The 17,688-nt window shown below is 37.8% G+C and overlaps 4 protein-coding genes across 6 annotated transcripts; 1 reads left to right on the forward strand and 3 right to left on the reverse strand.

Annotated features, from left to right (window-relative positions):
- Window positions 1-165: 165 nt before the first annotated feature.
- On the reverse strand, window positions 166-4,944 carry LOC120004406 (probable boron transporter 2). Its single transcript, XM_038853758.1, has 12 exons — window positions 4,447-4,944; window positions 4,135-4,217; window positions 3,866-4,058; window positions 3,637-3,775; window positions 3,225-3,390; window positions 2,842-3,008; window positions 2,547-2,720; window positions 2,328-2,423; window positions 1,710-1,847; window positions 1,315-1,634; window positions 905-1,175; window positions 166-637 (listed from the first exon to the last, which is right to left on the reverse strand). Exons 1-12 carry the CDS (start codon window positions 4,548-4,550, stop codon window positions 341-343), a joined length of 2,148 nt encoding a protein of 715 aa, XP_038709686.1. The 5' UTR covers window positions 4,551-4,944; the 3' UTR covers window positions 166-340.
- Window positions 4,945-8,423: 3,479 nt separating this feature from the next.
- Window positions 8,424-10,988, reverse strand: LOC120004439 (iron-sulfur cluster assembly scaffold protein IscU-like). The gene is made up of 3 exons (XM_038853790.1): window positions 10,621-10,988; window positions 9,539-9,593; window positions 8,424-8,947 (listed from the first exon to the last, which is right to left on the reverse strand). The coding sequence occupies exons 1-3, from the start codon at window positions 10,913-10,915 to the stop codon at window positions 8,788-8,790; spliced, it is 510 nt and encodes a 169-aa protein (XP_038709718.1). The 5' UTR covers window positions 10,916-10,988; the 3' UTR covers window positions 8,424-8,787.
- Window positions 10,989-12,746: 1,758 nt separating this feature from the next.
- Window positions 12,747-14,039, forward strand: LOC120004222. Its single transcript, XM_038853491.1, has one exon. It carries the CDS (start codon window positions 12,747-12,749, stop codon window positions 14,037-14,039), a length of 1,293 nt encoding a protein of 430 aa, XP_038709419.1.
- A 189-nt stretch (window positions 14,040-14,228) lies between these two features.
- Window positions 14,229-16,280, reverse strand: LOC120004259 (glutathione S-transferase T3-like). Of its 3 annotated transcripts, XM_038853549.1 has the most exons (4): window positions 16,235-16,280; window positions 15,882-16,111; window positions 15,113-15,513; window positions 14,229-14,857 (listed from the first exon to the last, which is right to left on the reverse strand). In XM_038853549.1, exons 3-4 carry the CDS (start codon window positions 15,503-15,505, stop codon window positions 14,366-14,368), a joined length of 885 nt encoding a protein of 294 aa, XP_038709477.1. In that variant the 5' UTR covers window positions 15,506-15,513; window positions 15,882-16,111; window positions 16,235-16,280; the 3' UTR covers window positions 14,229-14,365. The 3 variants fall into 3 exon arrangements, with proteins under 3 accessions (XP_038709477.1, XP_038709476.1, XP_038709475.1); XM_038853548.1 differs by having other exon boundaries at window positions 15,113-15,507; window positions 15,882-16,274; XM_038853547.1 differs by having other exon boundaries at window positions 15,882-16,274.
- Window positions 16,281-17,688: the final 1,408 nt, after the last annotated feature.

Genomic DNA, 17,688 nt, shown 5'->3' on the forward strand with positions numbered 1-17,688 from the left:
AAAACCACTAGGTTGGTCCTACCAAGACATTCTGTGTAGTAAAGCAAATCCTCAATGATTTCAACAACACACTGGTCTCATCTACTTTCAGAATCACCCAAAAGATAAGATGTGAAAGCTGAAAAGTGAGAAGATACTGGGATGAGGTGTTTTTTCAGTAACGTGGAATCCATCCGCTGCCCATCGGACAACTGATTGGTATGAGGTGTTGATAGTGTATAAATAGTGTGTCTTTTAGTTTCATCATTGTCTTCTGCCCAACCTGTATGGGATAAACAAGAACACTAAACTACAATATAACACATAGTTACATGAACTTGGGGGGGGGAATGACCTCTCACTAGAAGCATGAACCATGAGTACCATGTCCCAAGTTAGATGATGGTCCAGGACAGAGAGCTGGCTTAATTTCATTGTCATTTCCATTTCCACCAAACTGGGGGCTCCGATCCACCCTGCGTTCGTTTATACGGGGACTGTATACCCTCTGTGACAGCTCTGGGCTATATGATGCTGGGGCTGAACTTGTTAGTTTAGGACTCCGGCTGCTGTGGATCTCACCACGGCTTCTGGTGATAATGGCATCAAAAATTTCTGCATCGACTGCGTTACTTGATCTTGATTCAGAATTTAGCTCCTGGATATCATCAATTAATATAGAAACTTCAGACAAGAAGCTGATAGAGGCTGTCTGTCTATAAATCAGAAAGTATCCGAGATTCAATGAGTCCATTTTAAAGTGCAATTCTTTGAAGACATCATGGATTCAGTTTCCAACTTCCTATGATTTTATAGAGCATTAGAAGTGACTTCCTAGAATTTTGCAAAAACCAAAATCAATGTCTCTATGGAGGAATGTGCACACATGTCAAAGAATTATCGATAAGTAGTTCAGAATACTCACTTCAAATGCCATGTTGAAAGATACGGAAGGAGTTTCCTCGTATTCTGCAGCATCCAAGTCTTGAAGATGGGCTCCTTTGAAAAACTTGGGGAGCAGATACTGCCGCACAGGGACAAGAAGCATGATCAACAATGGGAAGAGGACCCCCGCAATTGGTATCCATGTTATGCCAAAGCACATGAGCAGGTAAGCAGTCTGGAACAAGGTGAATGCTGCAATTGTTTTGAAGGGAACTGTCTTGATAAAGGTTGCATGACCATCCTCCAGCACTCTGGTAGGTCAAAACCAGTCATTACATGTTTGATTTTTCTAAAATAATGTTAAAACATAGTCAAAAAGGCGATATAGTATAAGCTGACCACTAGAGAAAATCGAGGGAGTGGCAATGGTAGGAATTAGAAATAACTCACTTGAATCTTCGATTTGGAGCTGTGACAAGCAGCAATATCCGCTCCCAAAATTGATTTCCGGGCAAGCTTTCAATGGCCATGAAAGCAAAGTATCCCCAAAGAACTGAAGTTGGAATCTTCTTCAGGATAGGCATAGCAGCAACACAAGAACCAACCATCAATGCCTGAAGCAGATTGCTGAGGCGTTGCTCTTTGACTTCAACAGGTAAAAGATCATCAATATCCTTATCCACGTCGAAGACAGTCTCATCAACGGGAGCACCAATGTAGCCACTACTTGAGGCCTTCTGTTTTGTTGATTCTTTCAGATCTTTTAACCCCTGAACAAAGCATAGGTAAGGGCAAAAGAGGAGAAAAGCCAGATGCAAACCACAAAAAGACATACTGAAATATACCAGAGCAGAAGGCATCTGATACACCAGTGGAGTTTGCATTTCATTGTAAGCTTGTTGCATGCTTCGGTATAACTGACCCAAGTTTGAGTTTTTTTGCATACATTTGCGAGCTGTTGATACTAGCTTATTCCGCAAAATCTGTTTAAAATAAAAGAAAATTTGGTTACAACCGTCCTCGAGATTCAGTGATTTGTATCAGGATAGGGACTTTTATCAAGACAAAAATAAGCTGACGGAATAATAGAACGCTATCTCAACACAAGCAGGACATCCAGAACTAAACAGCAGAGTTTTTAATCCCAATGCTTCTCCACGACACATTTAGATGTCCAAACTCCAATCCCACCATGATTTAAATAACCAGTGGATTAGGCTAGTGGTAGGTCTTAGATCAAAACATATCTGAGCGAGAGAGGGAGAGAGAGAGAGAGAGAGAGATTTTAATATTAAGACCTAAAGCATTAACCTTATCTGATGGTGAAAATTACAGAATTTCATGTCTATGAGGTTTCACCTTTGGTCCTGCTAGAATGCAGTATCCCTCTCATTTTAATTTAGACTATAAATAGGGGAGAATAGAGATAGTTGTAAAGCAAAGTTCTATTTTCTAAATACTACCTGATGTTTCAGGGTAGCTAAGCTTTTTGTATGCATTGGAGATTGAGGAATTACACCATTGGAAGGGGGAATGCCAATAAGACCGCACAAGATAACCTGACAAGCAGAAAACTCTCAATGAAAAAACAGTACGAACATATGATTATATCAATGCTAATTGATTAGTTTGGGCTTAAGAAAACAGAAATAAATAATGGTCATTCCTGGATAACAGCATACCAAAAATCCCAAAAGAAGAAGATCATAATGATATGAAGCAGGTTTCTTCAAATTGAATTCCTGTTGTTGGGCAAGTTGAGATGCAATGCCGTGATCAAAGTAGTATAGCACAGCAATCATAGTTGCCGGAATAAATGCTCCAACTATGTATAAAGGAGGTACATTCACCATTTCCTGCGCAACGAAAGAACTATGAATTCCAATCCTGGCCTGAAGTGAAACAAATTAGCCCTTTTTCAAAGCCAAAGCAAGTGTTTTTGCCAAATTCTGAGCAAAGTTTAACTGTGGGATTCACCTTGATAACAGTCCAATTAGAATGTGCACCTACAGACCATGGATTTGGGCTGAAAAGCCGCCTTGGGATACCTCTAGGAACATCATTAACAGGAATATAAGATATAGCTGTCCATACAAGCACCATAAGTGGGACTCCATAATCTGCTACGAATCCTCGTAACCAACCTATAATTTTTCAGTTCAACAGTCACTAAAAGGTAATGAGACGCAAAGCTGATGTGCATATGGTACATGTATAAAATGTACTTTTCGTGTGATGTTAACACAACACCCCAAAAAATGGCCAACTGCAAGACTAGGACCAACTCAATGATACTTGAAGGGCCCTTATAACCCGTTGCATGCAATTAACTTCTACATTTCGATGCAATTTTCCCATACCTGTCCCATAGCGCCAAGATCTCCCTTTACGGCTCTTTAGAGCTGTTAGAAGAAGGCCAAATGAAAGAACCAGTGCAAACATTCCATTGCCAAATCGCCACGATGGAAGCAGCGCAGTGAGGTTGGAATTTTGCCTCTCCGGAATGCCAAACTCCTCCACAACTCCCTGAATGGTCGGCATGGTAAGTTGCAGGTATATGAAAATGAGGTTTTTCTATGGCATTATGCTTTTCAAGGATGCAATAGACATGGGAGTGGGAAGAAAGAGAGAGGTGGTTTTGATTAACACTAAGGCAACCTAACAAGCTACTCAATGAACTAAAAATACCACTTCAATAGAATGGAAAGTAACTCTTCCATAGCCAAAAACATGGGTACTAGCTGATAATGAAAGACCATAAATTGTACTCACCCGTATGGCCTGCTGCATAAAAAGCATTGCAATCAGAAGACCAAATAGTTCACCAGCAACGCGTGTAAATCTATTAATAATAGAGCATGCACCCAGAATGGCTAGTAGAAAAAGTAAAAGGGCCGTCCACACACAAACCCTGGGAACCCACATGTGAAGAAAATAGGTCAATATCACCGTAAGTGAATCCGTATTCATAATCTAATTAGATGGAGTGTCAAAGTATTACCATCCGGTCCAGGCTAAGAAGAGTTTAGGTCCCAAATCCTTCCTATCCTTTGCAAAGTTAAACATAAATGTGTACATCAGCACTGTCGGTTCAGCCACCCCCAGTATGAGCAGGGGCTGCCCTCCAATAACTGAGTGAATGATACCACAAAGTGCTGTTGATGCAAGAGTTTGCACTGCAGTCAGAATTCCATCTGCGACGCACCATTCATGTAAGCAAACAAGAACTGGTTGGCAAAATATGGCTACACATTATATAAGCCTTCCAACCTGTTTCTCTTTCCAGCTGCTCCCCAAAAGATATAACTGGAATTGCGGAAGCAAAAAATATATATGTCGTTGGAGCAAGAATCCTAAATGACAGAAAAAGTGATGATAATTCAACTTCGCATAAATGTAAATCTACCATCAACTTTCATATATACAGCAAAAAATTAAAAGAATGTTTGTTTAGAAAAAAAACAATTCTGTTCTTGAAATCAAGATAAATATTCAAGTCTGGTTCTAAAAAATTCAAAAATCTGTCATGGCATCTCAGTAACCTAGCTGTGATTAGAGATAAGTAATGAGCACGTCACAAACCTGATACCTGCCTGGAAGCCACTTGTCCAGTCTTGCTTGTAGCACAATAGTCTTCCTTTGAGATCATTCTTGATCCCACGGAAGGGAACAAATGTTTCCTCCATGATAATCCAAAGTTTCCTTTTGGAATAAGAAGACTAAATATTTTTTTACTTTTTGTTTGAAGAAACGGAAACACAAGACACTAAACGGATTCAACTGACTCGAGGGGCCAATTAGGGACAAAATCCCAATGAAGCTGAAGACTCGTGAGGCTTAGTGTACAAAAACTGTAAAATTAAAGAGAACCCATCACAGTAACTTCCATTTTCAACAGTGTATTATAACTTGAACAAAATGGGCATCTATAGAATCGAAGGAAGAAAACTAGCGAAAACCCATGTTTGAAATCACAGTAGGAATGACTTACAACACTTGGCTGCAAATGGGGATTGACGAAACTAACAACAATGCCTAAAATCACGATCACATTACGCAATAAAAGCACTTTGAGGACTACAAGAGAAGAGAAGAGGGTCTACGTGTTCGGTTACAGGAGTTAAGTACACAGAAATAGATATACATACATACATATATATATATATATATATATGTACCCAGAAGTGACGATGCAATCAATGAGCGAAAGAAAGAGATGACTGGAAAGATTTTGCGAATAAACTCTGAACTCGCGTGCGTGAATGAGGTAATGTGTGATGACTAATGTCACTAAACCATATATATAATGGTTTTTGAGCTGCAAAAACGAACAAACAATTTGACTGAGAGAGAGAGAGAGTGAAGACCAAACAGGGTGGTGTTTTTTTTTTTTTTTAAATGTAAGACACAACAGAGGTTTGAATTAACAGTAGCAATAAATTATAAATAAATAAATCCTAATTAAGCAACAGAAATGTGTTTTGGTTGTTTAATTAGTCTAATTAATTTATCTTTTTGTCCTAAAAGGACATAGGATCACTATTATGTGGCATATCAACATGTTTAAGGTTTTCCTATCAATGAGACATATTAGTGCGTTGACTGACCGAGACTTCACAAAAAATGATTGTGAAATATTTTAGATTTTCGATGACCAATTCGTAATGTTTGATCGTTCAATAATTGAGTCATAAATAGTGATAGGAATTATATAAAAATAATATTTAGTCTACTTGCTTTCCCTTCGTTATTTAGGCAACAAAAATTTCTATTTTTCCTTCTTTTTTTTTATGGAGAATTCTTGAATTTATATTTTTTTTCCAAATTATACCAACTGAAAATGCTTTAATTATGAGTTCGGGGTACCTGTAGTGTCTACTACAGACAGTGTTTCATCATTCCATCCAATCTATTTTTCAAATTTTACAATGTAGGTCTCACACGATTCAACACATCAGACGGTGATTCTTGAAACTGTAGGGTAATCCCACTGCAGGTATCCCGATTTGCTTTAATTATACAATTAGAGAGCATTGGAATCAAAACAGAACAAGTGTGGTAGATGCATTAATATAAGTAGATGTTGCATGGATTTGGGGTGAAAATTTCTAAAAGTTTAGAAATAAATTTTTTATTTTATAAATAATTTTCTCTTAGCCAATTAGATATTCCCAAACTTACTTTAGAATAAAATTTTATGATATGGTGTGTTGAATATGGATCCTTATGAATTAGGGCTTAGGCTGATCAAACAATTATTCTTTTTTTTTTGGGAAAAAAAATAAAATAGAAGAGCATTCCTCATTGGACATGAAAATTGTTTATTTTTATTATTAAGTAAGTAATTGTATCAACCCCAAGTGATTGGCCGAATTGATTCCCAGCATTCTATGAAATTCATGGATCTTTAAGTTCGAAATCTCACGTCAACATTTTGATGTCACACCCCTTGATAAAATACAAACGAAGTACCCTAATCCCATTTATGAAAACTTTCGAGGGTGCGATGCACAAGTTTTGTAATTTACTTTGCCGATGTGAGTCCAAAAGGCCATGCCTTAGAAAGGGTAATTGCATCATCTATATATCCATCACTATCTAAAGTTAGATTGTCTCAAATAAATTAAATTATTTGATGCAATACACTTGCTTAAGCATTAACTAATTAATTAGGTTTTTGATCTAACTACATCACTATCACAATTACTAATGTAATTTTGTTTGATCACTAGAGTCATCTCTAATCAACTCCTAACCGCTCAATGCTTGTGATCTAGGGCCAGGGTCAATTGCGTCACAAACACAAGGCACCAATGGGAGTCCAAAGATATGCCTCATCATCTTGCAATAAAAATTTCTCTAAGCCCCACTATACATGCTTATTTTGGACATCTAATATGGACTTAAATTCGGGCTGTTAGACCCTCGAACACATAAGTTTTCCAACTAAAACGAGACAAATCATATGAACTAACATTTTTTTTTTGAAAGGCGCATAGGCTACACACACGCTAAGTCATGCCCGATGGGCATGAAGGCCATCACAGCGGATGGAAACTACCCAAATCCTAACCCCCTGGTGAGAATAGAATCCTGGATCTCAAGGTCTTGGGCAGGCAACCTGACCAACCAGGCTACCTCCTATTCTCAATATATTATTTACTTGTTTTGTTGTATAGATGATGAATACATATACCTAATTATAATTATAATTTCAGATGGGAATAGTTATGTATATATATGCAAGCCTAATGACCCGAGTTTAGATTCATATTAGATGTTCAAAGGACAAACTTGTATGACTTCGTTATTGATTTAAAACGAAGTGACCTAATAAGTACCAAATATAGGATAACATCTTCCATTCAAAAGCCGTGACAAAATTGTTGTTGGAGTTGGTGTCGAGGTTTGATCGAGAGGAAAAGTAAGTGATGGATCTCGTTATCAAATCATGAAGCCATTGCTAACTTAATTAGGTCCCCCCCACCTACGTGGCTTTTACTACCATTATATATATATATATATATATATATATATATATATATCATTTCATGAAGAATATTCTTTACTTCCCCCCCCCCCCCTTTAGTCTTAGATTGTCCACTATAAAAATATTGAATCATTGTAGGGCTTGACAGAGAGAGGGAGAGTTGTTATTCACTCATTTTGTGTTGTGTATTGAGTCACTTAATAATTAGCTCTAGTGGGATGTAAAAAATTATGTGAAGATAAATATATGGTGGGTTGTTTTTGTTTAGTTAGGTCAATCGGCATAAAAAGGCTGTGTGTGGAACCCCCAATATTGTTTGTCGAAAAGTTTTTTTTTAAAACTTTTTTTGGGTGAATTATATGGGAAGATAATATAGAATATGTGGATTCGACTACTTAGATAAAAGTTAAATTGCAGACCGGAAGAAAGATATGTAATATGAATAATCAATTTCGACCAATATATAGACGTCACAAGATTTCAATTAATGAATGCATCCAAACGAGGAAGGAAGTGTTGACGTGCCTAGCCTGGTCCGAATTTGAAATCAGTAGGATGTCAAAGAAAGGCATGGCAGATGAGTTGTTCTCGGTTACTTAAAAAAGAAGAAATCTTGCATTAATAAATAAACTGATAAGATCCTGGAATAAATGAACCCCAATCAATACTCCTTTTCTTGTTTTAACTTGTAGCTTGTGTAGGAGGAAATCAAATCCGAGCGCAGGTCAAAGGGATTCCTGCTGTCGCGAACAATATATGGAAAGAGCGCGGCAGTGGCTAACAATCAAAAAGGATGCATGCAACGTCCATCGTGCGTGTTACTACTTACCGCAACGTTTGTGTCTAAGCCAAAAAACAATGCTTTAACTAAAGATCAAGTCTTCAATTGGCAATTTCTTTCAAAAACTTCAGGTTCTCAGCGCCCATAATTGTCAACAAGAGCTCAGGAAACTGCGTTTAACTAGACAAATATGGTCCCGACTGGCCTCCACAAGCCACATCAAACAAACCCTTAATCAGGCCTCCACCACACCAGGTCCTGATAGCTCTAACAAGACTATTAGTAGCAGACAGACAAAACACACTAAACCCATTTCATATTAATACAATAGCTTATTGACAAGCGCACCTTAAAAGAAAGAAAATGCTCCACTAGATTGGCGGTCCAGGACCCCAGCTCTTCACAATCAAGGCACAACTGTTTATTGTCATAACTAGTACATAATCCCCATCCTTAGGCCATGCCTTCAGAAGTTTTCTTCCATTTGATATTTAATACAATAGCTTCTTTACAAGAGCACCATAAAAGAAAGAAAATGCTTCTATAGAGTGCCAGTCCAGCTCTGTATAATCCAAGCACGACTGTTTATTGTCATAACTAGTAGATCCCTGTCCTTATCTTAAAAGTTTTCATCAACAACATTTATACACATTCAAGCATTGGCAGCCTTCTCAACAGATGCAGCATCTGAACTGGCGCTGGGATTAACATGTTTGCTCTGGTAATCTTTCACAGCTGCCTTAATTGCATCCTCTGCAAGCATACTGCAGTGCAGCTTAACTGGTGGGAGGGAAAGATGTTTTGCAATCTCACTGCAATTAATTAGGAAATCTTTTGAATGAGAAATGTATGGCCAGAAGTACGTACACCACCAGCTTCATTAACACACATACATCATAACCTTAGAAGCTGAAACCATGTCCACACAGTTCACATATCTGAGTAATATGAACTAAAATTAATAAAAAAGTAACAAACTATAGGGGAAAATGGTGCTAAAGGAAATGGGCTTAAAGTCATGTCGTGTGTGTGATGCCCGAGATAGAGAGGAGCAAAGCTGATGCATAGGCTACGCAATCTTATGACATATTTCCAAATGAGATGAGATAGAAGACGAGGAAAATTTACATGCGCCTATTAATGAAATAAAACATATCATCCACTAAGTCACTAACCCAAAAAAAATGAAAGAAATAAATAAATAAATAAAGTGACGAGTAATATATATTTCCATGCATAACAACCAGAAAAGCGTAAACAACAACCAGAGACCATACACATTTCCATTCTGCAATGATACTGAATAGGAAAAAAAAAATTAACCCAATGAAAAATGCTTAACGGGGAACATGTATTGGCAATGCTTGCAAAAAGACAATATAAGAATGAAGAAAAGGCCTTACGTATTTTTGATGGTCACGATTTCCTCCATCTTTTTCCCTTTCACCCATTCGGTAGCTGAAATATAAGAAACAAGCCATTATGAGATAGCTCCTCAAAAACCACAAGGCAATGACAGCCAAATAAAAACTGGGCATAACTGCAGCAATTTGAACATACAGTTCAGCTTAGCGCAATCAAAAAATGCAACCGTCTTGGAACTTCGGAATTTTTGTGTCAAAAGTTGGCTCTAGAAAAGACCAAGATAAGGGCAGTCGAGATTTTTGTGGGAAATCACTTTACTATCAGTTGTTCAACATGGATGAGGGTTTGAGCTCTTGTTCTCAAGCAAACTAGGAGGAGTTGGACGACTTGATATTATTAAAAAGAGAACTTGAGTGGCATAGCATGCTGACATAGTTTTTTACAATTCCATCATGTGGCTGTAATTCAAGATTCCAAAAGTAAAACTAATAAACAAAACCATATATGGGAGTCAAAGGAGGACGGTAAGAGAGTTTGTAAGAACATCATGCTTCAGACCACCCTGCCAAAGGGCCAGGGTTTGAATCTCCATTCCAATTGAAAATAAAAAAGGGTGGGAACATTACTTTAAAATTAAAGAATCAGGATATAAATTTCTGCAATTCCAACACTACAGAGTACAGATTATTAAGCATGCGAAAATTTCAATAACAAAACATACATAATAGTATAATACAGTCAGGGAATTCCACACAAAAACAACTCAACCAACGATTCAAAAATTAACACATAAAGATCCATAATAAAACCAGCTAGCAAGCTCCAATAAAACCAAAAACAAAATTTTTTTTCAATAAATTATTTTGCCGGTTCATTCATGTTGAAACCCTATATGAGAAACAGGTTGCCAAATATATTGATTGTGTTAGTTCCTCGATATTCAGCCAACAAAAGCCTAATATCTAATACCAAATCGCACTATACAACTACAAACAGTATACATATGTTTTTCAATTCTAAATCCTCTTTCACTAAATTTCTCAAACTTATTCCAATAACCGTAAAATCCACACAAAATTAAATAATCAAGCAATTCCTCAAGCTTCTACAAGGCACTTACCAACAGAAGACGAAGCGATTGCCGAGCCGCAGCCAAAGGTCTTGAAGCAGGCGTCAGTAATCTCTCCAGTCACCTCATCGACCTTGATTTGTAGCTTCATGACATCTCCGCATGCGGGTGCGCCCACAAGGCCGGTGCCCACATTAGAATCCTTTTTGTCAAAGGCTCCGACGTTGCGAGGGTTGTTGTAGTGGTCGATAACGTTCTCGTGGTAAAAACGCGGCAAGACCTGGACCGGCCGCGAAGGCGATGTTAGCCCGAGCAGGCTTTTCGAAGCAGAAACTAGCCTTAGCATATTTTTTACGCTAACAGAGAGAGCGAGATTCGTCTATTTATAGGGTCTAGATTTCCCGAGTGGCGGTGCTGGTTTGGACGCGTGTGTAGACGCAGATGGTTTTGACTTCCGAGCGATGGTCAGTACGCAAGCTTATCACGAATGTGGCGGTGGTTATGAAAAAGTTAAAAGAAAACTTGTGGTCACGGAAAGATGGTCCGTGTTTTAATTTATCACTACTGAGAAAGTTAAATCAATTTAATCACTTAAGTTTAATTTGTGTCAATTTGAACTGAAGCCAGCGGAGTTTTGACTTGAGTGTGACATTGATGTTTCAAGGTCGATAACATAATGGCATAAAGAAAGAAGAAACACTGGGATCATTCGAAATTAACATATGAGAAAATGTGGCTCATTCCGTTCAAGGCAATTACTTCAAATTTGATGAGGGGAAGGGAGCGCAAGTATCATGCTCGAGACATCGCACTCCTCATCTCAGTTATCTGTTATAAGGTTGGTGACAGCCACCCCCATCATTCAATGTTGCGCATCTATCGATAAATTTTTATTGAAGATCGGAGTCCTACACTTATATGGGTCAAGAATAAGCTCCCTGAGATCTAACTGAGATTTAACAGTCCTCATAAAATGTGCTTAAATTCTAATGTACAAGTTTATGCAATAAGACTACAAAATTTCAGGATTTGAAATATAACTGAGATCTTATAAAAAGTCGATGGGGGTTGGCTTGGCAGTGCTCCCGAATTTTATTTTAGGGATATTTAATGAAAATTTATCCTATTTTTCACTAATTATAACAAAATCAAAGTGAAATTCATGAAAGTATTAAACGTTAAAAAAAAGCGCAAAATCAAACAGCGCAAAACTTGATTTAATAAAAAAAAATATGGAAGTAAAATTTACTTGAGTTAATTTTATAATTGCTGATGACGTGTTTTCCACTGAATATTAAGTGCCCGTTTGGTAAAACATTTATATTGATTTTCAATGCTAACTGAAAAACTGTGAAAAAAAAAACTGAGCTTAAAGCTCTGTTAAATACAGTAGGATGTTTGACGAACTAAAAAACTGATACTAGCGGAAAAACTGTGGAGTAAAATAATAATTTGTTTAAAAAATTAGTCTAATAAGTATATAATATTATAAATTAAAATTTTATAATAATTTGTTAAAATAATTAGTCGAATAAGTATATAATATTATAAATTAAAATTTTATAATAATTTGTTTAAAAAAATTAGTCTAATAAGTATATAATAAAATAAATTTATTTCATATAAATATAAATCTATTTAATATTAATATAAATATATTTAATATGTATAATATAAATATGCATTTATTAAATATATAAATATTTTTAAATAGGATGTTTTGGCGTGGGTCCCATGCAAAAAGGCATGAGATCCACACCTTTTTGACAATCCTCCCCAGAATAAGCTCTACTAAAGCCTTAAACTCGCCTCAAAATAAGCGCCCCAGAATATGCTTTTTGAGAGCTTATTCTAGGACGCCCCGTTTTGTGGACGGAACCGCCCAGCAAGTTGTGTTGTTTGGTGAAGCAGGCCGCGAAAGCGGGCCCACCACACCAAACGGGCTCTAAGGGCATCTCCAACACTGGGATGCAAAATGGGGATGCATAAGTGTACTTTGCATATTTAAATAGTTATATGCATATTCATATGCATACTTTAATGAAATTTCATTCCAACAATGAGTATGTAAAATGGGTTTCCATTTAATTTATCACATTTTTTTATTTTTTTAATAATTCTATAAATGTGTAGCCTCTCACTCATCACTTTGTGTCAAATCTTTCAAAAACATCAACATGGATCACCCAAATGCTAGTTCTGAGATTTTGAGAGAATTAATTGCTTTCGACTCTGATTCTGAAGATGAGTTGGAACAACTTTTTAATGCCCGAGAGAATGACGATCAACAAGCTAATGGGAGGAGACGAACTGGACACCGTGGTTCCGTTCCCGGCCATAGAATTATTCAACGCAATCACAATGACGGTCACTCCAGATTGTGGAATGACTATTTCAAGCCAGATCCTGTTTACCATGAAGGTCTATTCAGGAGAAGATTTCGAATGAGTCGAAATCTTTTTCTCCACATTGCAAATGCTGTGGTCGCGAATGATACATATTTTACCCAGAGACGAAATGCAGTTGGAGTTTTAGGGCTATCTGCTCTTCAAAAGATCACCGCAGCGCTTAGGATCCTGGCATACGGGAGTCCAGCAGATACTTTGGACGAGTACATACAGATCGGCGAGAGTACTGCAATTGCAAGTTTAAGAAGGTTTGTCAAAGGAGTTGTTACAGTATTCGGAGAAAGGTACCTGAGGGCATCCGATCAAAACGACGTTCATCGTTTATTAGCACAAAATGAGGAACGTGGTTTTCCTGGTATGCTTGGAAGTATTGATTGCATGCACTGGCAATGGAGGAATTGCCCAACCGCTTGGCAAGGGATGTACACCGGACATTGTCGTTCGCCGACCATTATTTTGGAAGCTGTGGCATCGCGTGATCTGTGGATTTGGCATGCATTTTTTGGAATGCCAGGGTCTCTAAATGATATCAATGTGCTACAAAGATCTCCTGTATTTGGCGCACTAGCTAATGGTCGTGCGCCCGAAGCAAATTACACGATTAATGGTCATCAATACAACATGGGATATTATCTCGCAGATGGCATATATCCTCGTTGGTCTACATTTGTGAAAACAATTCCATGCCCACAATGCCCAAAACGGAAACACTTTGCCAAAATGCAAGAAGCTGCTCGGAAGGATGTAGAGCGTGCTTTTGGGGTCTTACAAGCTCGTTTTGCCATAACACGTGGATCTGCAAGATTTTGGGACGTCGATACGCTTGACGATATTATGACAGCTTGCATAATATTACATAATATGATCGTTGAGGAAAACGGGGGCTCTGACCACATAGACTTCGATGGACTCACAACTCCACCAACAATGTCACATACTCAAACTGCTGAGTTTCGAAGTTTCATCCAAACACATCGTCAAATTAGAGATTCTTCAACCCATTCCCAGTTGCAAGATGACCTTGTAGAGCACTTATGGGCTCGCTTAGGGTCATCCGATTGAGTCCACTATAAGTCACAGTTTGTAGGTAGATCTGAAAAAACCCTCACGAGACTAAAACTCGTCCACTAAGGTTTCCTTAGGGGTTCAAAGGCTTGTTGCATGTGCTAAATGCAACCGCGATTCCTGCGTCAGTGAGTTAGGTTATATCTTGAAAGTAATGTTTATTTTGGTTTTATGCGTGTCCATGCATGATAATAAATGTTACTTTGTTTCCTTCAGCTCAATCACTATCCAATTAGAAATCCACAACATGTAGCTCAAACGTAGTGCCAAAACACAGGAGATTAAAGAAAGTTTAGACAATCATTTAACAAAATAAGAAAACATTAAAAATTATAACCCTTTTTTGCCATTATCTCTATCCTAGCATTCTTCCAATACTCAGCCACCATGGGATCCATGCCTCTAAGGTCTTTGGACATAACTTCTATTTCCCAACTCCTCTCCATCTCCCTTTCCTTTAGCTCTCTATCTCGTTGCTGTTCAAGTAGAGCTCTATCACGTTGTTCATATTTTGCGCGTTCGATATTATGTTTCTCTTTCAAAATCTCATCCGAAATTGAGGACTTCGATCCACTTGCAGCAAGTTTTTTTGCGGCTTTTGTGCCTAGTGGTCTATCTTGATTAATGGAACGTTCATCATTATCTCCGCCAATGGGAGACTCACTAAGGTCATGTACGGAGACACTAGAAGTCTTATGCCTCTTGTTTGAGAGAGTTTCTTGCCATTTAGCTTCATCCTTCAATATAATCCAACAATGCTCAAGTAGAAATGGTTTATGCTCTAAGTCAGCGTACATAGATTTTGCATCATCTACCTGTATAAGAAATAGAAAAATAAACATGGTCAAATATTATTCAGTCAAGATAGAAATGATTAAAGTTCAATAATGATTGTCAAATATCATTTATTCAATAAAGGAATGATTAAAGTTCAACATTATCTACAAATGTCTAAAGCATGTGCACTGCAATATGAACAAAATATTTAGAATCTAAGACTTAATACATGAACTCAAATTCCAGCATCAACAATACAAAGTTAGTCACATAGTTAAGTAGGAAAAAATTACCATTCCTTGTTCGGTTTGTCCGCTAGGATGTCTTTCTTCAATTTGACTTAAATAACCAGAAAATTTTTGACACTTCTTGTTAATATCATTCCACCTTTGCTTTAGAGATGCTTGGGTACGGGGACCTCCATGGGTGTTGAAGAATTCACTAATTCTTTGCCAATATCTATTAGCATTTTGAGCATTCCCATGAGTTGAATCTTTACTAGTATTTAGCCAAGCGGAGACAAGGAGTTTGTCATCGTCAATTGAGAAATTCTGACTTCTTCGACTAGTGCCTGTTAAAGGCACAATCTCGGATGGAATTTGTGACTCCAATTGATCAATATTATGATCATCGTTTAATTCATCGCTCATGAGCAACGATGCATATGAATTGTACATGGAATCCATATCTACAACTAGTCAAGAAAACATTAGTAAATAAATAAAGTAGGACCAGAACATAGCACTTGCACTTGCACTTGATGAGAATAAACACAAAAGGGAACATAAACTTGAAAAAGCGATATCATTTAAAGCTTCATCTTCTACAAAGAGCTCGCCCCAAATGACCTTGCAGATTAGAGGAGCCCCAAATTCCTATGAAAGAACACCTTCATATACATGCAAAAAATCACCCAATTCATACCAATTTAGAGATAAATACCCAGTTTCAGATTTCAATTTGGCCCCAAAATAATACCCAAACTCACCCCAAAATCTCAATTATATCTTCATATGCAGACATATAGACAACGGTTGAAGACTGAGTGATGAAGAATGGTGCCTATCAACGTTGGAAGAGGTAATTGAGGAGAGGAGGATGATTGCGGCAAAGTTCGAAATAATTGCGACGAAGGTTGAATGGTTGCGATGAAGTTGGGATGATTGCAGCAATCTCGTCTCTGCTTTTATGGTGGATTCGGATGATTTGGCAGAGGTTTCTCATCACTGTTCAAAGTCGTTGAACGACTTTCTCCCTCCCGCGTCCTTTTGCGTCTCCTTTCTCTCTCCTCTCTGAGATCGCAAATTTGGGAATCCAAATTGAGGTCGCATATTTTCGACTTCATATACGAACGCTGTTGGCTTCACAAAAAGTACGAAACGGGTATGTAAATCAACGGTTATGGATATGCATACCTGTTTGCATACCAGCGTTGGAGATGCCCTAAGAATGACGAATGGCAGAGTAAATTTGATAGGGATATTAACTGTCTTGTATTAATATAATTTTCTGAAAACATGAACATTGGTATTATAATATATCATGCGTTAATATAAATGTGTTAATATTATATATACAATTTTTTCAAAAAAATCAGGTCCCTATGTGGCTCCGCCACTGGCCCATACATGTAGCAATAGATTGTCCCTAAAATTTCATGAGAGTAGCTCAAAAAATTACTACATATTAAAATAATTTAGAAAACCAACAAGACTGACATTTTTAAAAAAAATATATATACATAACGCGTATACAATCAAATTCTCCTCCGCCTTGATAGAAAATCCCGATTGAACAGGATTTTCTTTTTTTATTTTATTTATTACCGTTGAGTAGGATCATTCGGGATCTCCGATTGAAAAGGAGTTCTTCCCGTTAGATCAATCGAGATTTTTCTAGTGTTGATTTTTTTTTATTACCGTTGAGTAAGATCATTTGGGATCTCCGATAGAAAAGAGTTATTCCAGTTAGATCAATCGGGATTTTCTAGTGTCGATTTTTTTTATTACCGTTGAGTAGGATCATTCGGGATCTCCGATTGAAAAAGAGTTCTTCCTGTTAGATCAATCGGGATTTTCCGGTGTCAATTTTTTTTTTAATTACCGTTGAGTAGGATCATTCGGGATCTCCGATTGAAAAGGAGTTCTTCCCGTTGGATCAATCGGGATTTTCTAGTATCGATTTTTTTTATTACCGTTGAGTAGGATCATTCGGGATCTCCGATTGAAAAAGAGTTCTTCCCATTAGATCAATCGGGATTTTCAAAATTTTTTTTATTATCGTTGAGTAGGATCATGTCATACATCCCACATCGATTAAGTGGAGGGAGGTTGTGCACTATATAAGATTGGGCAAACCTATCACTAGTAAGCCGGTTTTCTAGTACATTGTTAGGCCCATGACAATTGGTATCGGAGCCAAACCCTATTTGCCGGCCCTTTGGGCCAGGCCCAGGGACCCTAGAAAGGCCATGGAGAAGGCTACGTGTCGGGTTGGTTTGCCTAACTATGCACTAGAAAACCTGCTTACTAGTGATAGGTTTGCCCAATCTTATATAGTGCACAACCTCCCTCCACTTAACCGATGTGGGATGTATGACAGAGCCCACCCTTTCAAGACCAACGCCCACGTTGGTTGAGCACTATGGTAGCTCCACTCTACCGCTGTTGGCCCCTCAACAGGGCACCAACCCGACAGGTAGCCTTCTCCATGGCCTTTCCAGGGTCCTGGGCCTGGCCCAAAAGGTCGGTAAGTGGGGTTTGGCCAATGTTTTAAAAACCGGATTTCGGATCGTGCCGGTTGGCCACCGAAAACCGGTTTAACCGGTTCAACCGGTTTGACCTGTTGACCGGTTTTATTTGATTAATTA

This window comes from Tripterygium wilfordii, chromosome 8 (genome assembly GCF_013401445.1).
Source record: "Tripterygium wilfordii isolate XIE 37 chromosome 8, ASM1340144v1, whole genome shotgun sequence".
Classification (NCBI taxonomy): Eukaryota; Viridiplantae; Streptophyta; class Magnoliopsida; order Celastrales; family Celastraceae; genus Tripterygium; species Tripterygium wilfordii.